At 52.8% G+C, this 25,546-nt stretch overlaps 2 protein-coding genes across 4 annotated transcripts; one reads left to right on the forward strand and one right to left on the reverse strand.

Moving 5' to 3' along the window:
- Window positions 1–5,155: 5,155 nt before the first annotated feature.
- Window positions 5,156–23,884, reverse strand: MYBL2 (MYB proto-oncogene like 2). 3 transcript variants are annotated; one of them, XM_075768502.1, is made up of 14 exons: window positions 23,748–23,884; window positions 19,255–19,348; window positions 18,069–18,140; window positions 17,587–17,679; window positions 15,596–15,816; window positions 15,279–15,435; window positions 14,240–14,509; window positions 12,612–12,998; window positions 10,867–11,006; window positions 9,762–9,861; window positions 9,025–9,138; window positions 8,360–8,476; window positions 7,991–8,137; window positions 5,156–5,926 (listed from the first exon to the last, which is right to left on the reverse strand). In XM_075768502.1, exons 3-14 carry the CDS (start codon window positions 18,123–18,125, stop codon window positions 5,798–5,800), a joined length of 1,932 nt encoding a protein of 643 aa, XP_075624617.1. In that variant the 5' UTR covers window positions 18,126–18,140; window positions 19,255–19,348; window positions 23,748–23,884; the 3' UTR covers window positions 5,156–5,797. The 3 variants fall into 3 exon arrangements, with proteins under 3 accessions (XP_075624617.1, XP_075624615.1, XP_075624616.1); XM_075768500.1 differs by lacking the exon at window positions 23,748–23,884 and adding an exon at window positions 20,141–20,254 and having other exon boundaries at window positions 5,631–5,926; XM_075768501.1 differs by lacking the exons at window positions 18,069–18,140; window positions 23,748–23,884 and adding an exon at window positions 20,141–20,254 and having other exon boundaries at window positions 5,631–5,926.
- Window positions 21,862–23,456, forward strand: LOC142604131 (uncharacterized). The gene has a single exon (XM_075768656.1). It carries the CDS (start codon window positions 22,354–22,356, stop codon window positions 23,104–23,106), a length of 753 nt encoding a protein of 250 aa, XP_075624771.1. The 5' UTR covers window positions 21,862–22,353; the 3' UTR covers window positions 23,107–23,456.
- Window positions 23,885–25,546: the final 1,662 nt, after the last annotated feature.

A 25,546-nucleotide genomic window follows, 5' to 3' on the forward strand; every position in this document is an offset into this window, starting at 1 on the left:
TCCTTCACTTCTGCCTTTCCCACCGCTGCTGCGAGGAGGAACAAGGACCCAGCTGCTTCGGCCTCGCTCTGCGGCATGACAACACTCCCCCTTAGTGGCAGGAGCCAAGAATAAGTCTTCAGACCAGAAATAGCTCTAATGAGGGACAGAATGATCTCCTGGCTCAACATGGGTCCGGCACATAGATCTGGGTATTAATCCGACTGCATTTCCACAGCGTGGGACTTATCGCCGCCTTCTAAAAAAAGATGCCTGACATCAAGAGAGGGGGGAAAAAGAAAAAAAAAGATTTTCTTCTTTGCGAGGGAAGAATGCTGTGCGCACCCCTGAAGGCGGAACAGGGATGGTTTTGCAGGAGAGATTTAGGCAGCATCCCCGGTCCAGAGGGTAAGACAGGCTTTTCACAGCTTCCCGCTGCATGGCAGCCCGGGACGGCACACTGGGAGGGAGCTGTGGGACAGGACACGGTCCCATGGCACGGAGGGCTCCGGAGAACTGCGGCTGCAAGGATTACTAGGCAGAAATTAATCTGTAAAGAAAACTTAGCAACAGTTAAAGAAAATATTGATTTTGTGTTTGTCTGCTTCTGCAGGGCCTGAGAAATGGCAGATTTAGACATTAACTGGGGCTGTTTGGGCTTAATTCAAACCTCGATTTACACTAACCTGGGGAACAGACAAGTATATCAGTGGAATTGAATCTAAAATTATTACTTTTTTTTTTTCCCCCTTATCTAGTCCTTTTGCACAGATCTGACACCAATTTCAGCACCTGTTACCTGCTGCACAATTACCGATAGGCTTTATTTTTACAGGGCTGCAGATTTTAATTTGATAGTGCAGTTTTTAGAGCAGCATCCTCCCCGGATGAAGGCACTCGGCAGCACCATCCCCAGCCGCTCACACCAGCACCGCTGCTGCAATAGCTTTGCAAACGCAGGATGGTAAAAACAGCTTTACGCACCAGACTTTGCGTTCGAGTTCCAGCTGCCATAGCGAGGAGGGGAGCAGTGTCAGGGAGGTGGCTTTGCTCACCCACGGGGTGATGGTGAATGTCACAACATGCTGGAGCATCTCCACGTCTTAAGCAAGATGCTGGGTCTCTGCCCGAAGCACAGCCGGGCGCTGGATGGATCCGGGTGCTTTCAGCAGCTCGCTGCTCTTGGCCGAACTCAGGACAGGACACAGTGCATTTGCACCAAGAAGGGGGGGGGGGTGGTGGTGTGCAGAATATAAGTAAAAATCACACCTTAAGAGGCATCCCTTCCCCTGGGCTGGCTGCCTCACTCAAAGCCAAAGCATTGGGTGAGATTTCCAAAACCAAACAAAAAAAATCCCTAGGGGAATTAGGAATGCAATTTCTATTTATTTTCCTACAAGATCTGTCTAATATTTTGAAAAAAAAAAAAAGTAGAACCAATGTACTTACAAATAAAACCCCTATAAAAGCATTAAATTTGCCTTTCACTAGCTATTAAGTCACCAGGTCGCATAGGAGCCGGGTGAGGGTTACAAGCCGGAGGCTGCCCATGGCGAGCGGAGGTGAGCCTCCGCTTCTGCCCCAGGCAGTTCTGCTGAGCCTTTTCACAGCAGGGGTTTTAACTCCCTGAAATTTTTCTTTTCTAATGCTTTCCAAATGGAAACATTAATTTCCTCACTCCGAACCCTTCGGTTTCCCCAGCAAAGTATTTTCCCTGACTTCACACCGTATTTTAATCTTTTATTATTCTGTACTGGCGGAGATTAAGAATTGCAGTTTCCTTGCTCCTGAAGTGGGGCAGGAGGGGCAAGGAATTTTAAGTTTCCAAAGTGCATTTAGTTTCCTGTCCAGCTCCAGCCAGCTCTCAACACGAGTGGTCTCCATCTCTCGCAAAATCCAGGAGCTGCTCAGCTAATCCTCAGCGTGTATCTACCAAGCTAAAATTGTCCTTTTAATTTCCTAAACCTTTAAACCTGTGGGTTAGAGTATCAAAAAAAAAAAAAAAGGCAAATGGGAAATTTTACAAGGTTATTGCTTAGCAACTGCTCAATAAATACCATAAGCAGAGACAGGAGAGGAGGCACTTTGCTGCTTTGAATAATCCCCAATGTCAAAGCATTTTTTTGGCAAAGCAGAAGCCTCAGCAATCCACTCCCATCTCAACATCTCCTTGCTCCCATCACAGGGTCCAAGGCAGCCTCCCTTCCTGCACTGAGCTGCGACAGAATTTGTGAAACGTTGTCGAGGCGTAACCAACTCAAATTTAGCCACCAACGTGAAATTCATCTTTAACACACCTCTGCTCCGGGAGGACAAACCCACCGGACGCCCTCCGTGCACGCTGCAGCCTCGCCGTGCCTTCGTGGAAACATCAGGCAGCAACAGGTTATGCTCAAACTCAAACCTCCCTGTCAACGCCAAGCAATTATTCATCATTTCATGCTCTGCAATTTCCTTTGCATTAGTTACTGAGTACTGTGCGGTAGAAAGGTGAACGGGCCAAGTTTGGGTTGCACCGGTAATTGCACCCAGGTTAGCGGCTTCTCCTGCCGCAGCTGCGGTGCTCGGCGGTGCCACCCCAGCTGCGCCGGCAGAAAATCCCTGCGTGGGAGCAGGCAAAACACTTGCTTTACCAGGGCTGGTTTCGTGGGCGAGCTGGGGCACTGGGTGCATCACTTCAGTTGCCTTTTTCTTGTATTTTCTTTAGTTACAGGAAACACCCAAGATAGGAAAAAATACTTCGTTCACCATTTGCATCCCTCCGTGGCTGCGTGCAGGGAGGGCTCTCGCCCCTCGCCGGTGCCTTGCCAAAAAAGCCAAAAGTGAGCAACTTGCTGCTTGCAAAGCGCTTTAGCAGAATTACCTGTGAAAACAAGATTAAAAGGCTGTGAAATCCCTCCAACCGGCAGGAACAAGCCCAGCAGCAGAGTGCCCTTTGAGGGACACATAGCAGCTCTGAGGCTGCTGAGCTGTGCAGGCTCAGCACCATTCTGCCCTGCCACTGGCCACCCGGGCACCACCCCGGTACCCGAAGGAAGTCTGCCAATGAAAAAACCTAGCTGTCTTCTCTTTTTGTTTTTTTTTTTTCCTTACCCCAATATTTTTGCACTCCCCAGCTCTTCCAAGACTCATCCCAGCTGGAAGTGACATCTTGCTTAGTCTGGGCACTGCCGCAACCCACGAGCTCTGCTATTCCCCTCTCATCCTTGCTAAAAATCAATCCTTTTTCTGTGTCTTGACCCAAACAAGGGGTCATCTGCTCTGTCGAGGAATGCAAAATATCAAAAGCAAACACAAAGTTTAAAATAAAGCAGCAACCCAAGGTTTCTGCAACTTTCCAGCAAGCCAGGCTGCAGGAGAGGTGTAGGCACCACAGCTCCTGGAACTCCTTTGCCCTGCAGGGTCTTTCATTTCCAGGTTTCTTTTTGCGATGAGGGCTGTGCAAAACGAGAGGACTGTGTCACTGCAGAGGCTTTGAAGGGACAACAGGGCACAGCCGGGGACACCGAGGGGACAGGGAGCCCTGGACTGAGAGGAGCCTCCAGCAAAACCCCTTCCTGGGGTCTCCACCTCCAGCCCGGGGACTCCACTGCCAGTGGGAAGTTCAACCTCTACGAGGTTTTTACTGGAAACAAAGCTTAGCATCCAAATTAACAGAAAAATTAAGCAAGCAGGGCCTTCCCCCCCCCGCCCCGCCCCCAGCACTCGTGCAGCAGTGCCTGTTCCCAGGTGCCAGGACAGCCAAGCCAGGCTGGTAACGTCCACACCAGAAGGAGCTCCATTTTCCAATTAAAAGCTAATTGTCTTTTTACTCATTAACCATGTCAGGCCTTATTCATTTTCCTCAGTATTTTTCTGCCCCTCAATCTTTCTTAATAAGCACTCCGCAACGCGGGACACCCAGCGCTATCTGGATTTACAGCATCAGAGCAGCAGTTAATACTTCTCAGCCTCATAATCCTTTAATTTAGGGGCAGTTCCCAAACACATGTGCTGGATTCACACCCCGATTTATTCTCCAGCAGAAGCTGCCTGCTCAGGACTCCCAGCTCACGTCGGCTCCGGGAAGGAAAAGCAAGTCTAGGCTTGGTTTTGTAAAGTCACCCAGCACAATGGCCAAGCCTGCTAAAGCTCAAGCGGAGAGGGATGGTTTTATGTCTCTTAAAATAACACAGAACTGAAGTAGCTAAAGCCAGGCTTTCAGACAAGCAGTCCCAACCATCCTTCCAAAGCAAACATTGCAGCACTGCGAAACAGAAATAAAAATGACTTCATGGATTTGCTTTGGCCCTGAGCTTGTAGAAATGAAAAATGAGCTGGGTTTCAAAAACTCCCTCGTTTCCCAGGATCCAATGTTTTATTAACAAAAGTTTGTCAGTAAGGATTTTTTTTTTTTTTTACTGTATTTCCATCGTAAGCCACAACCCAAAAAACAATTTATACAGCTGTTTTTCCATCCTGCAAAGGGACTGTGAACAACGACCCTGTTAAGAGGCACAGGGGTGAACAGACCCCCCCTCCCCACACCTTTGCTGCGCTGGCACCCAGCTGGAGGCAGATCTGCCACGATGGCTTTGGTGGCTCACAGAGAATGGTGCAGCCCCGAACTCAGCTTACGCGAAGAGCTGTTCACGTGCTGGTCTAACCAGAGAGCTGCTCTTCAGTTTTTCCAGCACCTTTCCAATTGCAAAGTTAATATATTGCCACAATCACCACATTTCACCCTTGGCTATGTCAAAACAGGACACTGTACTACTGTTATCGCACTGGAACAGCTACATGGATGGAGCTTTGGCCTCTGAAGGAAGGAGGACAGAAGGGGTTCTGCTACATCACACACTCCTGGTGCTCTTCTCCAACCCACTGCTCTCTGCAGCCTCCCTCCACTCCTGCAGCTTTGCAGAGATCCTGGCCACACTACGCTCAAAGGCACTCCACCACCTACCCATAAAGTAGCCAAAATAGTTTCTAAACAACTGATGAAACTACTAAGGGTGGGGAGGAAACCATTCCTTCTCCCCACGCCAGGAAGCTAGAAGGAATTCAGCAATTCGCCAGGAAAGAAAAGATCCCCCATGAAAAGCGATGCTCTGCTGCACCTCGCCACCCCAGCACAGCGCTGCCGCCCTCCGAGCATTGTGTGGCCCCGGGGAAAGTCAGAGTCTGAGCAACAGAGTGACGTTAGCACCATCGTTTATTTGAAGAGGGAGCACGGCCCTGCAGAGAGGCGCCCGCCACTCCCCTTCTGCAGCACAGCAGTACAGAACAGCCCCGCAGGGAGCAAGGGGCCAGCTCCGAACACGGTCACCCCAAAGCACATCTCCCACGAGCGCGCAACATCCTCCTCCCTCCTAGAGCGAGGAGAGACCACTCCATCCTCCGGAGAAAGCTGGAAGGAGAGATGCAAGACATGCAGGAACCTTTACAAAAGCTGTTCCTGAGGTACCAGAGCAGCCAGCACAAAATGCAGGCAGGCTGCGAGGCCGGTCTCCACCTCCCGCCGCACACGCTGCTCCAAGGTGGAACGCGGCTGCGTGCTTCTACTTTTGCAGAAGCCAGGTCATGCAGAGAGAGGTCTTGCTGTTAGCTTGCCAGCCCTCCCTCATTTGCCTTTCTGTACTGATCCCAAAACTTGCATGCCACACATCAGCCAGCAGTTAGCCCAATTTATTACAATATAAATCTACCTGGGAACAGAAAGAAAAAAATCCACCCCCACATACTATGGCCTGGCAGAGGGTAATTTTTCCTGTGGTTCCCTCCCCTCCACTTATAAAAAAATTTTAAAAAAATAAAATAAAAAAAGCAGAACAATCCTTCATGATAAGATTAAGGTCCTTGATGTGTGACTCTGTTTCAACATGCCCAAAAACTGCCGAGCTTTCTCCTGCATGAAGAGTTGGTCTCTGGTTCCACCACAGGCCACCGCTTTCCAAGCCCTGGTCATCTACAGAGGGAAAAGAAAGCATGTGTACAACAGAGTTAAGGGAGAGAACAAACACAGTGTTGTCACCCTGTTTTAAAACACTGTAAAAATAAATAAAACTAACTACCACTTGCTATAAATAAAAGGGAAATAAAGCTTCCCACTTAGGAGCACCTATCTTGCAACCAGGCGGAACCTGCACACTGCCAGTTACTCATCACAGCCAAGGCGGCTGTTTCTAGCAAAGGGAGGTTACGCCCAGCAGTTTCCAAGGGGAGCGCTCCATTTCAGGACTATCCACACACCCTTTCAGGGCTTTCCCTTACTTGACTCGAGACAAAAAAAACCCCAAAGCACAAACCCACTAAGGCTCCTCACGCTGAATAAACTCCAGAAGGATGGAAGGAATTCAAGAACAGCTTTGGGGTTTATCCCCTAACAACTCAATTCCCACATGAGCTGCCTATCCCCAGGTCTAGATTGGTCAAAGACCATCCTTAACAGCAGTTTTGTGGCTGTAGTTTCAGCAGGGCCCTGCAGCACACGGGAAGAACTGAAAGTCAGGTGTGCTTCAGTCACTGCGTGCCGAAAGGGCACCCACGAGGTGGTTTTACACTCCAGGAAAACCCCTGAAAATCCTCTGGTAAGTGCAGCCAAGAGCTACACAGTGCCCTGGAGTGGAAATACCCATTTACACACACTGCAAAGAACCAGCGCTCGAGCGTCAGCGTTTGCTTACAGTAACAAGGCTGCAGGCAGCCACAGTACGGCTTTGGGGCTGACTGAGGTTCAGCCCAGAGCTAGGTGAGCTTCCTTAATAAATAACTGCCACTGCTACCAACACCAGTCCGGCACAATAAATCCCGAGAGCCCAGCGACACCACAGACAGCTCTGCTGTCTTTGGGCAATGGGATTTCAGCACACACCTGTACTCTGTCACCACGCAAGCTGCCTCACTGTCACCTTCAAGTCACTCCCAAAGCTTTATTTATACAGATCTATTAGCTCTCAGAGCAATACAACCCTGCCTAGGACAGGAGGAGAAATGGAAGTGTTTAAGTAGGGTTTATTTTGAGAAGGGAAAGGAATTACTCTGGCTGAGGAGTACTTATTTGTCAGAAGAAAGAGCCTTCCCAACAGACAGCTCTAATCCAGGGACAGATGAAACCTCCCTCGCTGCAGTGTTTCATGAAGACTGAGCCAGAGCTGCTCCGTGAAGACAACACTGCACCTGGGCTCTCCCTGGGATGTGAAAACACGCCCACACTAGCCCCCATTTACAGTTCCACTGCCCCCACCAAGGGGAACATGTATTTCCATGCTCATTTAAGCTGCCAGAGAGCTCCTATGACTTGGCTCAAGCAAACACCTGCAAAATCATGGTCCAAATCTCCTGTAAGCCACGCCGCCTAACAAGGCAAGGATACCCCTCTACTAATGTACTCTGTCTGCAAATATACCAAGTGGTGAAGAAAGAGACAGCACAAGAAAGTATTTATGTCCCAGAGGGCATTTGTCAGCTGCTGTGACACCAGCAAAACCCAGATACAGCTGTGCAGAGCTGAGGAACAGAGTATCTCTAACAGCACCAACCTCAACACAAGCTACAAGGTGAAAAATACATTTTTGTTTAGCATTTATACAGCACTTCATAGGCTTGCTATGCCCAGAGAAACAAAAAAGGTAAGCCTACTATGGTCCACCCAAGGAGGGCTCACTGGAAAAAGGAAGGTTTACTTCACTGCTAGATCAATCATCTAAGTTCCCTGATGGATTGGGACAGGATGCAGATTCCTACGAGGAAACCCAGGGCCAAACAGGCTAAGCAGGCCACAGCTCTGGTCAACCACCGGGCTTTGAGCCCCAACAGAAGGGCAGGTTTGCAAAGAGACAGGAGGAAGCTGTAGCGTGACACCGCTAGCTCAGCATCTCCAAACCTTGGTGCAAAGACAGCCCTACCAGAATATGGATGCCCATGCAGGAGTGCACAGAGCTTCATCCCCTCACTCCTCCTCCCAAGGAAGAACAAGGGCTGCACTACTAGCTAACCTCCTGACTGGGAGAGCAGCGGCTGCAGGACTTACTGGTGCTGGTGGTCTGAAATGGCTCGGCATTTTCCTGTAGGACATTTTCTCTGGCTGCACTTGCACGAAGGCTCTGTTGAGTAAACCGCTGTCGTTCTTCCTGCTCGAGGAGGAAAGGTTCAGGGACCTTGACAGGAAATTCACAGGCTGCAAAGGGGCAAAAAAGAAAAGTATAAGGAAACAATTTATTTTGCCCTAATAGTGCTGATACTTGGCCTGGCCAAAAGGCCAGCTAACAAATCCAGCCCTTCATCCACATGTACTGCTCAAAGGCAGGTGCAGGTGGCAAAGCTCCCACCGCTGCTTTGCACAGGGTTTCTCTGGAGCAGAAGCCAGCTCTCCCTCTGCTCTGAGCACAGTACTCCTCACCTGGGCTCTTTTGAAACAGATGGTCTTGGGGAGGGCAGGCATATTTTGCGTCATATCTTCATCCACAATATCCAGGGCCAGAGACTTCCGGACCTTCTTGATGGGACTCCTGCGCAGCTGGGGAACATTGAAAAACAAGTGTCAGCACGAATCAAGCTGGTAAACTCCCATCCTAAGGGCCCAGGGTGCACACCAAGCACACGTCACCCCAGGTCTGCATTGCGCCAGCACCTCAGGAAGGTGTGCAGCAGCCTCCCCCACCACAGGGCTCAGCAGCTTCCAGTGCTCTCCCGGCACCAAGACACACCGATTTAGAAGAGGAAGCTCCTTTCAGTGGGAAAGGAAAGGCACCAGGGTAACTGAGCCAAGAGACTTTGCATGCCAGCCCACAGCCTTCTGAGAGCCCAACTTGCCACAGATGCTCCAAGTGTGCCGGGGTCTCTGCTGTAGGTTAGAGACACAGCACCTCCTAGCAAGCCCCGAGTTCAGCATAAACCAGGACACAGCTGGCTGCATTTTAAGCAGGCCTTACCCTCTTGCTGGTTAAACAACAGCAGCCACAGGCCAAAAACTTTTTGGCATCAATAGTAGGATGAACCAGGCAAAACACCCCTTAACAGCACAGGGCAGCTCAGCACCAGATAGCAGTTGCAAAGTCAGCTCACCCCTTGTTTCCTCTTCTGTTTCTCAGGCTTCACATCATCCTCTATGATAAGTTCGATGCCAGCTTCACTTCGGAGCACCTCTTTCAAGTCTTCTTCCAGGTGAGGAGTCTGGGGCTGGTGTGAAAAGGAGAGAGAACACAAGACAGTCAAAACTTGTATGCTGGGCAGGCCCACGAGTATTTCCCTCTAGGGATAATGGAGTCAGGGGAGCCCATAGTGGGAGCACAAACATAAAGATGACTTATTTACTTCCCAGCTGGAAAAAATGTCATAAGATTTCTGCTAGCCTGACAGATTTACAGCATCCCAAGGCACGACACACTTATCAGCTGAACCCCAAATGTGCCATTGACAGACCAGTATGCACAGAGGGCCTGGGATACTGGAAACTGCCATCTCCACAACACCTGCATTAAGAGATCCAGTTCTTCAGGGACGTCTAGGTAGATCATTTCCTTGCTTTTCCTTAAGGTCATCAGTAGGCCAAGCACTGCAGCCTGATTCAAGGGCAGTTTGGGGCATTTTTAGCTGCTTTACAGAGAAGCTAAAAGTCCTGTGGCTACTTGTCATGACAAGGTTCCCTTCATCCCTCCCATCTCAGCCTGGCAGTACCAAACTCTACCTTGTTACAGCACAGATAACGCCTAGCTCACAGCTCCACCACAATCCACCCCATGTCCCATTTCTATTCATTATGTTTCTGCCACCAGCAAGCAGCAGACCTGCCCAATACTTACCAGAGGTCTAATTGGTCCATATTTCTCCAGGGCATTTTTGAAAGGCGTGGGCGTGTGAGGAGTGTTGTCCACCACATACTTCTGATCTGGTGTGACAAACCTGGCAGCAGAGAGTAGGAGAGACAAAGAATCAGACATGCTGTAACCCACACAAAGTAACCCCGTCCTTCTGAGCCCTCTCATTACACGAGACACCTGCAGAGTCTCACGTGGTGGCAGCAGAAGCCACCTGCCTGGCTGGACTGCTCCTGGGGTGCGAGCAGGGCAAACAGGCAGAGGAGCCTTTAGCAGGGAAAACATCTTTCAAACGTGCCAGCTATGCTGCTCCACCTTGCTGGCTGCCAAGCACCCTTGTCAAAGCAGTACAGCACCTCTGACACAGGCGATAGGCAGCTCTGCAGGCCAGCCCTACTCTGCAATGCTTCTGCTGGCAGATCTGCTCAGGCCCGGCCTGGGCTTTGCGACAGTCACAGCTGGACCAGCAGAAGCCCTGGGTGCAAATGCACTTAGAGCAGCCAAGCCAGCTCGCACTGCCTGGATGGGGGAGCTACTCTGGACCACGCCAACAACAGAGTGGTTTTCCTATCACAGCCAGCACCCCCAACACTGTGCTGCTTCAGCGCAGCGACAAGTCTGCCAACAAAACACCCCCTGTGCAGACCACCCCTTCTCCCCTGCCTGGTACAGCACCTCAGTTAACCGTCACCCTGGAGTGCCCCTCAGGTCAGGCAAAGCAGAGGGTGCAGAGCTGAAGGGATGAATCCGAACAGCTCTCGTTAAGGAAATCAAATCCCTTCCCTGCTGGCACAGGGCTCACAGCATCCCAACATTTCCCAAAGATGTGCACAGAAGGCAACAGCCCACCCAGCAGCTGAGCACAACGGTGATCACTTGGCTGCAGCCCAAATCAGATGGGACACTTGCTCCTTGCAGCTCAGAGGAGGGGTGTTGGGGGGAAACACCGATTTAAGGAAATCCCCAGTGTGCCCTGCCCCTCTCTCAGTAGTGCCAGTACAAGTACTGCAGGAGGTATGTTTGAACTGGACCAGACTCCAGCGTGGAAAATCACGCTGCTCAGGTGGGGATGGAGGAGAAAAGAACTTACGCTGAGTTCTTCTGGAGCAGAGGGGTCTTGTCCCTGTGCAGAGGGGTGGTGACAATCACCTTCTGACTGCACACAGGCGTGGAGGTCAGAGATGGGTTCTCCAGTTCTAGTGTATCCTGTTTGGTCCAAAAGTTTAAGAACTGCACAGCACCAGAAAGAAAGAAAGAAGCAGCTCAGTCTCATGCATTCCAGCATAGTATCACAAATCATTACTTTTTCCTAAATATGGGGGAAAGCCTGAAGCAGGAACAATCCTCCCATACTGAGTGGCACAAGAGGGATCTGTCCCAGTGCAAACCAGGATGACTCTTACAGACTCATACAGTCCTGCACACGGACACACACGTGAAAGTTGCCAGAAGGCGCCTCACACCCATAGAGATTATTCACTTCCCATACGGGATGAGCTGATATGACTATAAGCAGCTACAGGGAGGGAGCAAAGTCTCTCCTTGCACCGGTCCAGATAAAGCCAAGCAAAATGGTGAAGGAGGGGTAATGCCAGCCCAGAAAAAGTCTATTCCAGCCTCAGGTTGGCAAGTGTCAGGGAAGGCCACGTAACACAACAGTGTACAAGTTAACAGATTTTGCACTGAGCTGTCTTCAGCCTAAACTGTGAGAAAATGACACACTCTCTCATCTTTGCTAGGATTTTACTTCACAACAGCTAATAAGTGACAACTTTTATTCCCACAGGAAACAAGATTTGTACCCAAGAAATTATCAGGAGAGAAGAGCTGTGTGTGTGACATTCACTGATGGTTGAAGCTCAACCCGAGAGGCAGGACATGTTATTTGCCTTCTCAGATTCACTCCAGGCCTTCCAGCCTTTTACACCCTGCAGAGCTGCGTATGTCAGGTCCCACTCCAACTTCCCAGTTCTTGCTGTCCTTGCATTCAAGATCCTCCTGAACGTGGGTGCCAGACTGTCCTGTGCCACCCAGGGCTGCAGAAACAGCAGAAATAAAGGCCTGGAAGGCACAGGTACACAGGGTCTGAAGAACAGAGCAGCTGTGGGAGCTCTGCTGGAGAATGCAGCAACGCAGCAGCCTTTATTCTGTTTTATAGACAGAACTCCACCACATCAATATACGAGACACTAGTGGGTTTGAACACCACAGAGCTCCAAGACGATCTATGTTGGAGACCACGCGTGCACACTGCAGGAGTCATGACAGAGGCTGAAAGACCCCAACTCCCTTTCACAACAAGCCCAGGAGCGTTCTCCTAAGCACAGCAACTCGGAGATCCGCACAAGGCACGTGCTGCCGAGCCTGCCTGCGTGACTCCACTAGAAGTTAACAGGGAAAGCCACCTTTCACCGTTGGCACTCTGCTCCCCACAGCTGGGGCAGGAATGCCCTGGGGACAGAAGCACAGTGCTCTCCAGATCCTGTAGCATGCAGTTGCTCCTTCCTAATAGCAAGTACATGCCCTGCCCATCACACAAGGTAGCTGGGCTTCGCTAACACTGCAAGCACTCCCAGAGGCAGACACAGGCTGCTGCTCCCACAGGAAGGGCAGTGCTGAAAACAAGTAGTGCCAGTACCCAGCTCTGCACCTTGTTTTATCAAGGAGACTCACCTTGTGCACTGATACAACCTCACCGAAGGGAGGAGAAACACAAAGCTGGCAGAGCTGATGGGAATAGATGGCATTAAGGTATACAGGGCACTAACCTGCTGACTAGCTCACCACCAAGCCCAAGCAGAGAAGCACAGACTGGGCTCTGTCATTGCTCCGTACCTGAGATGGAGAGAAGGGCAGTGTCTTGACAGGGGTGCTCTTGGGCGTCATGCTGTTGCAGGAGTCAAGGAAGGAAAGGCTGGTGCTGGTGGCATTCTCTGTGACCGGGGAGAGGGAGATCTTCCTCTTCTTCTGCCTCTTCAGCACAGAGGGCGGCGTGCCAAAGCTCACCTCTGCGTGTGGAGAGATGGGGATGAGCTCCCCTTTGCTACTCTTGCTCAGGTCGGAGATGGTGTGGCCGTCCAGGCGGTACTCGGTCACATTGGGCAGGGATGGTGCTGGCTTGCTGGGTGTTTGTCTCACCGGGCTGTTGCTGCTACTGCTGCTGCCGGCGGAGGGTTCCTCGGGCAGGTCAAACTGGGTCAGATCACACCACCCATCTGGGTCCTGCGCGCAAGGGAAGCCATCAGAAGCAGCCCAGGAAGGAAAGCCAAGCAACCGGCTGGTGCAGATGTGGAGATGAGGTGGGAGGTGAAGTAAGTGGGTGTGTGAGGTCGCACTGGCTTTCACAAGGAGCCTGGCTAGAGGAGTACTCAAGGCATCCTCTCCTCTGCTACCAGCACAGCCGAGAACCAGAGCATGGAACTAACCCAGCTGAAAGCTGCTGCTTCTGCACAGGGCAGATTTTTCTATTCACGCAAGGTTGGTTTCCTAGTTCAGTTCACAGCACAGCTGCACAAACAGCTGCACCCCCACACAGAGGGGACAAGAAAAAGCAGCTGGGGACAGAGGCTGAATGAAGCGACTGTCACCCAACACCAAACCACAGTCTTGGGCACACCAATACAGCTGGACCCAGGGCTCTGCTGTAATGTGCGCTGCTGGAAGCAGATTAAAAATAACCAGACCAGTTCAGAGACCAGCTGCTTCACAGTTCAGCCCCGCCAATACCCAAGGTACCACAGAAGCAGGCCCCTAAGGACCCACAGATGGGCCGTTAAGCCTTGGGCACAGACCTCCATCCTCCTATACACACGCAAAGTGGATCCTTCACAGATAATCAGCTCATAAACTCTTCAGGCAGGCTGGGAGCTGCAGAGACATTTCCTCTGAAGGCAGCAAAGAGCTCTGTTGATTCTAGCCAGCCTCCTGCCCTGGGGTGCCTCCATCACCCTGGGAACCTCAGGGCTGCTTGACTGGCCCAAAATTGATAGTTTCAGTGAAGCTACCTCACTGAAAGCAAACGGTGGCGTCGTCCCACAGTGAGGGGGTCCGTCCCACATACTACATGTGCGCCTGGCCTATTCCCAGTCTGTCCTGTCCTATACCATCCCATAACAGGAGGGAAAGGAAAGCCCACGAGCACGGGCCTGGGAGAGCTAGGGACACTGATAAAGGGGGGCTTGAGATCAGGTTTCCAGCATCTACAGCCTCCCACACCAGCAGAGCCCGTGCACAAGGACAACCACCATGGGGAATCTGCAAGCCCATAGCAATACTGGCAGAGCTGGAAAGGCCTAATCCAGCCCTGGAAAAGAGACAGCGGGAAGCCATAAGCCAATGACAGATCCAGCCCTCCTCAGGATGCCTGTGGTGATGAGCAAGGGGACCCAGTAAGTTCACTCAGGGGAAAAGAGTTGGGATCAGTCTCCCTACATTAGCTGGAAAAGCAAGGATGTGTTACTTACAGATTCAATCATGTCCAGAGCTTCATTGAAGGCTGGCACTGATGTTGGGTACAAATAGTTGGCAGCTTCGACGACCCATTTGTAGGGTGATGTGACAAATGAAGAGGCATCCTCAGGCACCACATCATCTGGAGTCCCCTCAGCATTACGTTCTGCCAGTTCGGCAGCTGGCAGCTCTGAGGGTAACTCCTGCACGCCCGTCACTTCCTCGTCGCTGACATCCTCTTCCTTTATTTCCGAGATATTGACCGGCCAGTTTGGCAGGACGGTCTTTGAGCATACAACAAAGGAAGTCCAGCCATTAGTAGAAACCAAGGGAACAATGTCAAATCCTGGGGACAAAAAGCAAGGGTCCCTGGACACATTTAGCTCTGCCTGCTCTCCTATCTGCCATTCAGTTTGTTTCACATCCCCATTCTCCCTTACTGCTCTGTCCCATACACCATCTGAGCACAAGTCCATGCAACACTGAGCACAGGATTGTTTATTTGAAGATTTCACTTAATAGTATCCCAGGAGAAAGATGAATGAAGGCTGAGCAGGTAGCACTAATTCTGCATTTCCTACTTCCCAAGAGTCTGCCTTTAAAAACTATATGCTTTCTTCATGAAAAAATAATTGGGCATACTTCCCCTGCTTCCTTTTTTAGCAGAAAGGAACACAATACCTCTTCACCATGCCCCCCACATTGTCTGGAGCAGCCTCCTTCTCCCTCCAGCAACAGCACAAAAGAGCCAAAAAAGAAATATCTTCAGTCTCTAAGACAGACCTGATGCTGGGATTGGCAAGATAACAGCACCAGCAGACTGCTGAACTCCACCCGGATAACACACCTGGGCTCACATTACACCTCTAACTCCTGGAGGGAGATATCTCCCAAGAGTCAGTGTCTTGGAGAAGGCTGGGGGAAGGCACAGACTGTCTACGTAGCCACCAGGCTGTGGCAAAGGCAGCAGAAGGGTGGATGAACAGCTCTGATATGCATTAGCAGAGCAGGGGACTGACCCAGCTGCCTGCTGCAAATGTGCTGGTGCAGTACCTGGCTCCCAGTTCTCATTCGACTTTGGCTCTCCTTGTCATCCACCTCCACAAGCAAGTATAGTGACTTGGACTCCTTAGTTTCATTGAGGAAGCCTCCCGTGTCCACCTTCCGCTTGATGGTGGAATTCCAGTGATTCTTCACAGCATTGTCGGTCCTGCAGAGAAAGCAGGAGGAAATAGAAATCTCCATTTAGTGCAGCTTTAAAGCACAGCTAACAGGTCCTACATGTTCTCCAGCCCCATCTAGTAAGCCCAACACATGAATCTCCACAGGCCACCCAGCTGTGAAGGCACCAGTGAACAAAGAGGTCCTACCTCCCAGGCAGCAGCTTGGCAATCTCTGCCCAACGATTCCCCAGGACCTTGTGGGCTTCAAAAATTATGCGATCCTCCTCCTCTGTCCACGAGGACTTCTTCACCTCAGGGTTCAGGTGGTTATGCCAGCGTTCCCGGCACTGCTTCCCTAACCGCCCTTTCAGGTGCTTGGCTATCAGGGTCCATTGTTTGGTGCCGTATTTTTTAACCAGTTCAATTACCTTTGAAGAGAGCAGGAGGGAAATAAGGAAATGGAATAAAGTGGGGGAAGGTCAATACAGTCATCTTCAGGCTTTGCTCTTCACCTGTCTTAGGACCAGGTAAGGGCAGGCAAAGACCCCTTAGAAGAAAAGGCTGGAGGGATCCAGCACTGACAATCGGTTGTGCCAACACTTGTGAGAACAATTCAGCCCAATTTCTGAAAGAGGCTGTTTCCATGCCGGTATTTTGTCACATGGCACTTGTGAACACAGACAACTACTCACAGAAGATGGGGTGGAGACTGGCAGGTGCACCAGGGGCAGAGGGGCCCAGATTTAGAAACACATGCCCATTTCTGAGCAAGGGCCAAGCCCCACGTGCTCCAAGGCTCCTCTGCTCTCCCTCCTACCCTACCCAGGACCTGGCCGCATGACAACAGTCCCCATCAGCTCTGCACTGGTCTGCCTGCTGGGACAGAGGCACAGCCTCGCTGTAACAGTGTGCTACACCAAGGACATGCCAGGCCCTGGAGCTCCATGCCCCGCTGGCACTGAGATGCACAGCAAGAGCTCCAAAGCATAAAGAGCCATATTCATTCAAGAACTATCCACTTTGCCACTTCCCCTTCACCCAGGGCTTTGTCACTTCTGCCTGAGGCTCAGTGGAAATGCTTCTGGGCAGGGAACCTGTTCTGAGCCCTGGCAATACGTCCATGGCACAGTCGGGATGAAACAGTCTGCTGCCTGCAATGATCAGCCCACCAAAATCTAAAGACAGGAGGCTGAAGAGTTCTCAAAAAGCCTTTCCACCCTGGCCAGCTGCACTCAGCTGAAACGTGCCGATGCTCACAGTGCTCTTGAGCCACAACAAATGTCCCTACTGCAAACTCTTGACTATCAAGCACAGACAAACGGACCAAAGACACCAAACTGAGGCACAGGCCTAGGAGCTGGAGTGCTGGCAGGGCAAAACAATGTGCATTGTCTGGAGGAGAGAGCTGGAGCCCGGCCTGGCCAGGACAGCAGTGAGCATCACGATGGGGTAGGCCGGCAGTCAGGACACGCAAAGGGAAGGAGAAAGCAGGCAGCTATTGCTCTGCTGTAGGAAGGTGGAAGGACATGATGATAAGCTTCCTTAGGACATGCTTGACATAACATACAGATGGGAGGCAAAAGGGACTGTAACAGCCTGTAATGGGACCAAAAGGGAAAGAAATGGGGGAGGAAAAGCCTTACAGGGAATCTGAAAAACTAGGAAATTCTGCAACAGAAAACACTGGTAAAAGTTGGAATGGATTCCAACTTTTCTTAAGCACATCAAGATGAGTCTGTCTGAGCTGGCTCCTCTCAGCTTACTCTGGAATCAGCAGAGAAACAGGCTCGTAGAAGTCACAATTCACCTAGCTGACCTCAGACATCCACTTTAGGCTGTTTACTGTGGCACAGGAAACACGTTTTATTTTCTTTTAGGTCCAGCATGGCCGGGTCAGGTGGAGATCTGCCAGCAGGCAGATGAATTAACTCCCTTTTCTGCTCTCTCCCTTAGCAGCCTCCAGTAGCAATACCATGTGAAAGGGAGAAAGTGTTTAGCGAAGAGGTCTAGATCTCCTTCTGCTCATCATGACCACGGCTGCCTTAAGTCTGCTCAGAACACATCAGAGTGCTGCTCTCACGGGTATCCACTATTGGAAAGAACTACCCACAGTTTACAAGAAAAGACCTGAGGGTCTGACACCTCCATCCTCTCCGCAGTCACAGTCCAACGCTCAGATCCTCTCGGCCCTGACTTACCTTTTGGTCCTCCTCTTTGGTCCAAGGGCCCTTAACCAAGTCTGGATTCAACACCCTCAGCCACCGGTACTGACACTGCTGATCACTGCGGTTCTGGGAAAAGGAATGAGAGTAGCCATGCGTTAGACCAGAGGCTCCAAAAGCCCCTATAGCAACAGCAGTCCCCCCCACACACACACACACACTGAGGCTGTCCCACAGAAAACCTGCAGAAGCACATGGAGAATACACACTATGACTAGGGCACTGGGCACGGAGACAGGAACCTCAGTTTCTCACCCCAGCTCCGACAGACTCACCCTCGAAAGTCCTCTATGCAAGAAGGATGTCTCCCTGCCCTGAAGGAGCACAGTTTCACAGCCCAGAGCTGCAGTCACAGAACAGAGTCCCGCTGTGCCACACAGACACAAAGAACCAGCACATGGAGCACAAGCAGCAACGTGCAAACACTACAATTCCCAACTGGGCAAGGGGTCACTTACAGGAAAGTGACTGGCCAGGAACTTCCAGTCATTCTGCCCGTAATGTCTCACTAACATCTTCAGCTGCTCATCCTGCAAAGAACAAAGGCATCCACTTTCACATACACTGAGGCAACACACGCCACAGGCCCCCCTGGGCATCAAGAGACCAAACTAGGTATTTTGAACCGTCAAGAAGGGCTTTTTGGCATTCTGCATTGAGGGGAGGAAGGTAGCTCACACAGTGGACAGAACAAACATTTTGGTTCTGGGGTCTGTACTAGGCAGAGTTCATATAGTGAGTACAAAAGAGGTCAGCTCTGTTCCAGTACAGTCTGGTTCAAACCCTGCGGACGAGGCTATCTGCTCATCCATCCCAGTACACCCCTGACCAGACAGTCCATCTCCCAGCTCCGCCACTGCTTTTGTCCAGCCAAGAAAGCAGACTGGTGTAAGCGTATCACCACTAGCTCACTGCTGTACTGTCTTTCAGTGCTACTGGGCTTTATGGTATTTTTTTCACAAACCCTGCTATAGCCCAGGTTTGCCGACTCTCACAGCTCACAAAGAGCCTGCTATAGGTGCCCTCGCTGGTGTGCTCTCGCTGGGCAAACAGAAGCATGAAATAATTCCTTGCCCAACACAAGCCCAAGGCTTTGATCTCTGCACAAAGACCATCTTATTTGGTGTTCAGAGCCCAGGGGAGACAGGACATCTTGTAGTGTTCAAACAGAACACAGACGATGGAGGAACTGGGAGGAGGGAAGAGAATATCCCAACTAATTTCAGGCTCTCAGCCAGGATGACTAAGCCATGATCCCAATGCTCCCTGCTTTTGCTACAGAAAAGGGAGGACGTTTCCACACCATGATTCAGCTTGATGGAGGCCTCCTCCATCCTATGGAACCCCTCTTTGCTTCCGAAAGCACTGCAGGCATCTTGCTCAGGGCTCAGATGCTTAAGCTAAAGTGGTTGGAGCTCTTACTCTCCAGGCTACGTTTCAAACTCACCTCAACTCCCTATCCCCATTAAGACCTTGGCCCACATCACCAGAACAGACACATGGCCTTCTCCAGTAGCAAGACAGCAGAAGGTGGTGTCACGGCCAGCGGGTAAGAACTGGGGTGCGGGCACCCAAGCCCCGGGTGCCATGCCAGACACCTACCCCAAACCACTTGCTCTCAGCAAGCGCCGGGCTCTCACTCACCTCTTCTTGCGTCCACTTGACTTTGCACCTGCTGTCCCGCTGCTCCGGCACATCTGAGTCGGTATCCTGGTAGTGCAGCTCATCCTGGTCCTCACTACAAAGACGGAAAAACAAAGATTATAATTTCTACCTCTGATAAAAAACAGAGAGAGGGAGCAAGCTCCACCGCAGAGAGCAGAGCTCCAGAGAGCGACCTGCACGGTGTAGCACAGAACTCCAGATCTACTCTCCACCAGCGCTGAACCCTGACACCTCGCAGACACTCACTCAGACACCCCAGGTTTAAAGGGGTCCCTCAGCTTTCGGCTCCCAGTTTTCACACTGCTGAGAGCAGGACAAGGGCCGTTTGTCTTGACTTCTGCTCGCTCCCATCCCTCTGGCAGGACTTTGTGTCTCGCACCCCTTCCCCTCTTTACAGCTCACCAGTCTCCCCGATTGCTGGAGGGATTCAAAGGGATGCAAGGAGCAGCCCGAAGCCAGCCGGCTAGTGCCGGGACAGCAGCCCCGCAGGGCTCCGGACACCACCACCCCCCCGGCCCCCCCGGGCCTGCCCTGCCACCCCCCTGCTCCCGAGCGGGCAAAGCCAGGCCCGCGCCCAGCTCCCGGGCGGAGCCTAGAGGAGCTTTTAGAACGGGGCCCACGGAGCCCGGGGGTGCGGGCCCGCGGCCCTGCCTTACCGCCCGCCGCCCCGCTGCCCGGCCGGAGAGCGGGAACGGGCCGTCCGAGGGAGGAGGGGCGGGGGAACCGCGCGGCGGAGAGGAGCCTCCAGGGGGTTGCAGGGGGTCCCCGGGGCTACCCCGCACCGCCCCGTTCCCCCGCACCGCCCCGGCGGGAAGGCGCGGGGCCGGCACACGAAGCCCCCCGTCGCGGCGGGGCCCGCACTCACCCGCGGCTGCGGCGCGCCATGGCGGGGCCGGGCGGCGGCGGCGGCGGCACTTTCCTATCTCGCGCCAACGGCGCTCCCCCCGCGCGCGGGGCGGGGCCGGGACGCGCATGCGCTCTGCCGCCTCCCGCCCGCACAAAGAGGCGCGCGCGGGAGGGCGCCCACCCGCCCCGCCCCTGATGGGCGGCCCCGGGACCCCCCAACCCCCCCCCCCCCCGGGACCCCCCGCACCGAGCCCCCCCCGGAGCCCCCTTCTCCGAGCCGAGCTCCCCCCCAGCAACCGCAGCAGGCAGCCCTGGGCGCGGGGCAGGAGGATCCCCGGCCCGAGTCATCACCTCTACCCGTGCAGCGCAGCCCCCCCCCCCGCCCCGGGAACGCGGCTCCGGGGGGGTTTGGGGTGTACCGAGACCCCCGCAGGACACGGCTTTGCTCGGCTCCGGGAAGGGGTTTGCTTCTGCCACAGCCCGGCTGCGGTCACCTCACGCCACAGCCAGCCACGGGACAGGGGACCCCCGGCACCGCCTCCCATCAAAATGGGCAAAAAAAGAGGAAAAAAAAAAAAAAAAAAGGCAAATTAAAATCAACCACTTTCCCCGCGCTGCTCGTCCCGCCCCAGGGGTGCGCTGCGGGGTGCCCGGAGCACAGCACGGGTCAGCCGCCCCCCGGGCAGAGGGGAGGCGGCCAGCACGGCGCAGCCCGGCTCTCCCCGGCTCTCCCCGCCCCGCTGCCGGGCGGCGGCACTGCCGCTCCGCGCCAGAACCGCGAGGGAAACGGGGGGCAGCGGGGGGCAGCGGGGCCGGGACGCGCCGGGCCTTTGCACACCCGCATTCGGGAGTCCTGTTCCTTTCACGCTGCCTGTGCACACACGGCACACGCACCGGCCAGTGCCCTGCCGTAACTGTAACGCCCGTGTCCAGCCTGTGCGTGTGGATGCTCCCGGCCAGCGCTGCAGAGCAAACGGGACTGAGCTTAAAGAGAGATGTCACCTTGCTGGGGACCCTGGCTGTGCGCTAGGTCCGAGCAGGACGGCTCTGTGCGTCCTCCCTCTGCTCCCCAGGGCTACAAACACAACCGGGCCCTTGCAGGACTTGTTTTACCTTCAGCAATTAACCACGGCCTACAGGAACTGCCCCTGTACTTAAAAAGAAGCAAATAAACCCCCCCTCCCTCTCCCAAACCAGCTTAATTAGGAAATTAGTCTGTTAATTAATAATTACCAGAACTATAAAACCACTATAAGCAACACTAGAGCAAGATCTTGAGGGGGTCTCTAGAGAAGCTGAAGGTAAGTAGGGCTTAAGTCTGGTCTCTTAGCATGTATTCTTTATTTTTCACATACTAATTTATTTAGGTTATCTTTCAGGAAAAAAAAATAATCTTTTAAAGAAAACTTTCCTTTTAGACTGACTATACAGTTGCCCGCCCTGTAAATTCAGGAGCTTTTTTTCCTCTGTTTTTAATGCATTTAATGTAAGAAATAGTTTCAGACCACAGTAGCTGCCTTCCCTGATCTGCCCTGCTCCTTCTGAGGGGGGCTCAAAGGCAGCTGCTGGCTCAGCCTGTGGTGAGAACTTCCCTCCCGGGCAGAGGGAGAGCAAGAAAGAAGTTCCTGCCATGGAGCAGAAGGTAGGGGTGTATGGCATGTCCCCAGGGACCTCCCTTGGTGCCCTGTGTGGGCTGTGGGACCCCACCGGTCTCAATGGGGGCGGTTACCATGTGTGGGATTAAAGTTGAGAGCTGTTCCTCAACCTCTCCCATCCTAAGCAGAGCCTGGCTTTAGTGCTCCCTTCTCAAAGGGATTCAACTCTAACAGTCCTCTGACTCAAGGAATGAGGATAAAGTGTCTTATCCCTGGGGAAAACCAGTTCCATCTTAGTACCACTAGCAGAGAGGTTTACTGAGATTCTCTACACCCCGTACAAAGCTAAGAGTAGTGGTACATGGGCTGAGGCCAAATAAACACAACTCTAGGGAGGCTCCATGATGACCTCCAAGCAAAAAACAGGCTGTGGTGCAACTCTGGCTCTAGAAGACAATGACAGGCTGGATGCCCACCTACCTGTCATGGATCCTGCTCAGCTCCTTGCTCTCCTAAGCAAGACTGAGACAGGGTTTTGCAGAGAGTGGTCCTGCAACTCGCTAGTGAACAGTAACACATTTATTCTGACAGGGACATCCTGGTCTCCATAAGCCTGACAGCAGTGGGATTCTGCACCATGCTGTCCACCAAGAAGCACGGTACCAGCACCCTGACCATAAAGGAAATCCTGGAAAATGGGTTTGTGGCCGGTGCCCCCAGCCATACCCATTCTTCTCCTGGCCACAGTTATTACATGGACAATAGCAGTGCCTCCAAACCAGACACCTGGGAGCTTCTCATGGACTTGGACAATGCAACAAAAGGCAGTTCTCTGTGTGTTGTCAAGCAGTCGGAGTCTCTGAGCAGCTCTGTGAAGACTGACCTGCAGAGTGTGACCCACGGTGTCTGTGACCTCAGCCTTGTCTGCTTCTGCAAGACCCACCATGGTCAGGCCACCTTTGACCTGTCCGGTTTGCCTTGTGAGCACCTCAGCAGAGCCGGCTGCCTGATGGACATGGCGTCGCAGAACACCTCAACGCCGTGCAAGAAAGAAAAGCACCCCAAACTGCTGGAGAACATGCTCTCCAAGAGCACTGAGCTCACTGGTGACCTCTCAACCCTTGGGAAGACACCAGCACCCAGATGGGAGATCTCAGCAATAAAAGCCTCCCTGGACACCAGCCTGTCCCTTGATGTCAGCACTGAGGAGCTACAGCTACTGGGATGCTCCAAACTGGACATGCCATCCCTGGAGACCTCTGTAGTAATTCCTCTGGCTTGGCCTGGTGCTTTCAAGAGGCACCCTACGCTGATCCACAGGTCTGCCACCCCTGAGACCCAGCTGAGCGATCTTGAGCCCATCCCTGTGTTTCTGCATCAGGCTCAGTGATGCTGCTGCCCAAGCTCCACGCCGCTGGGCTCCGGGGTGCCTGCCTGGGGATTGCTGGAGAGGAGCACAGAGCTGCCATCCACGCTGCCGCACGGAAGATGAAGCCCCCTGCCCTGAGCCAGGGCCTGCTGAGGCACCACCCGCCCGAAGGCTGAGTGTTCCAGCCCGGGGTGACTGAAACGGCAGAGGGCTCGGGGCAGGGCCGGGCGGAGGGTGCTGAGGCTGTGGATGGCAGCCCCTGACAGCCCCTGACCCCTAAGCAGCAGCCCCATTGGCTCTCCCTCCTCCCCCATCGCTGTCTTTTGTATTAATGTAATAAAGATATAGATTTCGCTCCGCGGGTGGTCTCTAATGCTGAGTGCCCGCCTGGCCCGCGGCTGAGCTCTGCTGGACACGGGCGCAGGCCCGCGGGTGGGCCCGGCTCCCCCCGGACTGAGGCCCGGCCGCCGGTAAAACCCCAGCGAGAGCAGCCGCTCCGCGCCCCAGGGCCGCCACGGAGCTCCGGTGAGGAGAGGCGAGACGCCGCGGCAAGATGGCCGGGCCCTGCCGAGCTCCGGGCGGGGAGCCCCGCGGCAGCCAGCGGCCCGGCCCCGCTCCCAGGTGCGCGGCCCGAGGTCGCCCCGCCCGCCCGCCCCCGTTACCTGGCAGAGGGGCCCGGGGAGGTCTCGGTGAAGGAGAGGCGCCGGAGCGCGGTTCAGGCCCCCGCCGACGGGCCATGGCGGCGCCGCCTGGGCGGCCGGGGCCCGCCGCTGCCCACGGGGAGCGCGGGCAGGGAGGCGGCGGCCGGGCGGGAGGTGCCGCCGGGGCTGGGGATCCCTCTTCTGGCACACTGGGAGAAAAACAGCCTGCGAGCGGGGGGCGGGGGGGGACCGGGCCGGGCAGCGGGAAAGAAAGCGGCTTCCCGGGAGCGCCCGCAGGCCCTCCCCGATGAGCTTCAGGCGGGATGTGAATCCTCAGCCCAGCCGGAGGAATTCCTCACCGGGAGCGCTGACACCCGGAGCTGCAGGGACGGTTTGCTCTGCCCACGCCCTGCTCCGAGGGAAATAAACGAGACCCCCCATCGCACCCCACCCGATACAGATTTTCTTGCTCTCCCCTTTGAGCTTCCCACTTCACATTGCCTCTTGCTCTCCTTCCTTCCCCCCCCCCCCCCCCCTCCACTCGCTGCTTACAGCAGACACAAAAGCATGGAGAGTTATTTGTTAAAACCAGCTTTCTGGGGCATTTACAGTTTGAAGAACCAATATCCCTTCCCCTCTCTCCTTTTAGGGATAGATTAAGGGATGAGAAGTCACGTTGCAGGACAGAACAGAGAAAGAGGAAAGCGGCAAGAGCTGCTGTAACCAACTTCTGCAAATTGCAGCAGTGATTTCATTACTACATAAACGTGGCTAGCTGCCTAACCTTCCAGGGGCCTGGCCTCACTTCCTGAAAGCCCTCACCACTTGTACTTCAAAACCCTATCATCAGCCATACACTTTATGCCTACCATACTGCCATAACCAAAGTAAGCACTTTTGTTCACAAAATAACACTTTAAATACTTCCCAGGGGCCAAAGGGACAGCTTTGAATGAGAGATGCAAGTTACTGCCTCCACATACATTTCACACCAAAGCTTCTGGCCAAAAGAAAACTTCCATTCAGTGAAAAATTGGCTCTTTTACTTCAGCTGTCAGTGGCACTACAGACAAACAGTAAACAGGGAGCTGCTTGTATTCTCTGGCTGCTCAGATGACTTTTTCTAAACTATGTTACAATATCAGGAAGATGTGACAAAAACAACTCGGAAAAAGGGCCCAGAAAGAGAATGTATTTACAGTTTGAAGTATAAACATCACAGAACAGTACAAACCAGCGCTATAATTAGCAAGAAGTTCGCACAGTTGTTTGGTTCAACTGCAGTCTGTGCCGGTTGACTGATTGGTATTGATACTGCAGAGGAAAGATTAAGCTTATTGTGTAAATCTGTAGCTGGACTGTAGGAAGTGTTCTGTGTGACAAACACAACCACATCGTGAAAGAAAAATAAATAAAAGAGGAAGAAATGAAAAATCTCAAATATGCTGCTATGAAAAAGGCATGTCTGCAGAGGAGGCAGAGATACAGCCGCTTCTGCTAACGCTGTACTGGCACATCTCGACTGGTCAGTAACTTAGCAGGTGCTTTGAGGCACCTCCGTTAGAAAAAAAAAAAACATCCAAAGCATGAAGCAATGTAAGAAATTACTTTTTGTGGGATAAAAGATGAACAGATCTTTTGTAAAAAGCAACTTGATGTCAAAAAACACGGCGGAGCAAGATAAAGCACAGGTGTCACAATGGCTGCATAGAAGGCTCGAGTGGGGGAAAAATTTAATTTTCAGAGTTTGGGTGTCAGACTAAATACAAAATTTTTTGGATGTCAAAGTGGAATCTCAGTGTTCATATAAAAAAGTCCTT

The sequence above is a fragment of the Balearica regulorum genome, chromosome 16 (assembly GCF_011004875.1).
Source record: "Balearica regulorum gibbericeps isolate bBalReg1 chromosome 16, bBalReg1.pri, whole genome shotgun sequence".
Classification (NCBI taxonomy): domain Eukaryota; kingdom Metazoa; phylum Chordata; class Aves; order Gruiformes; family Gruidae; genus Balearica; species Balearica regulorum.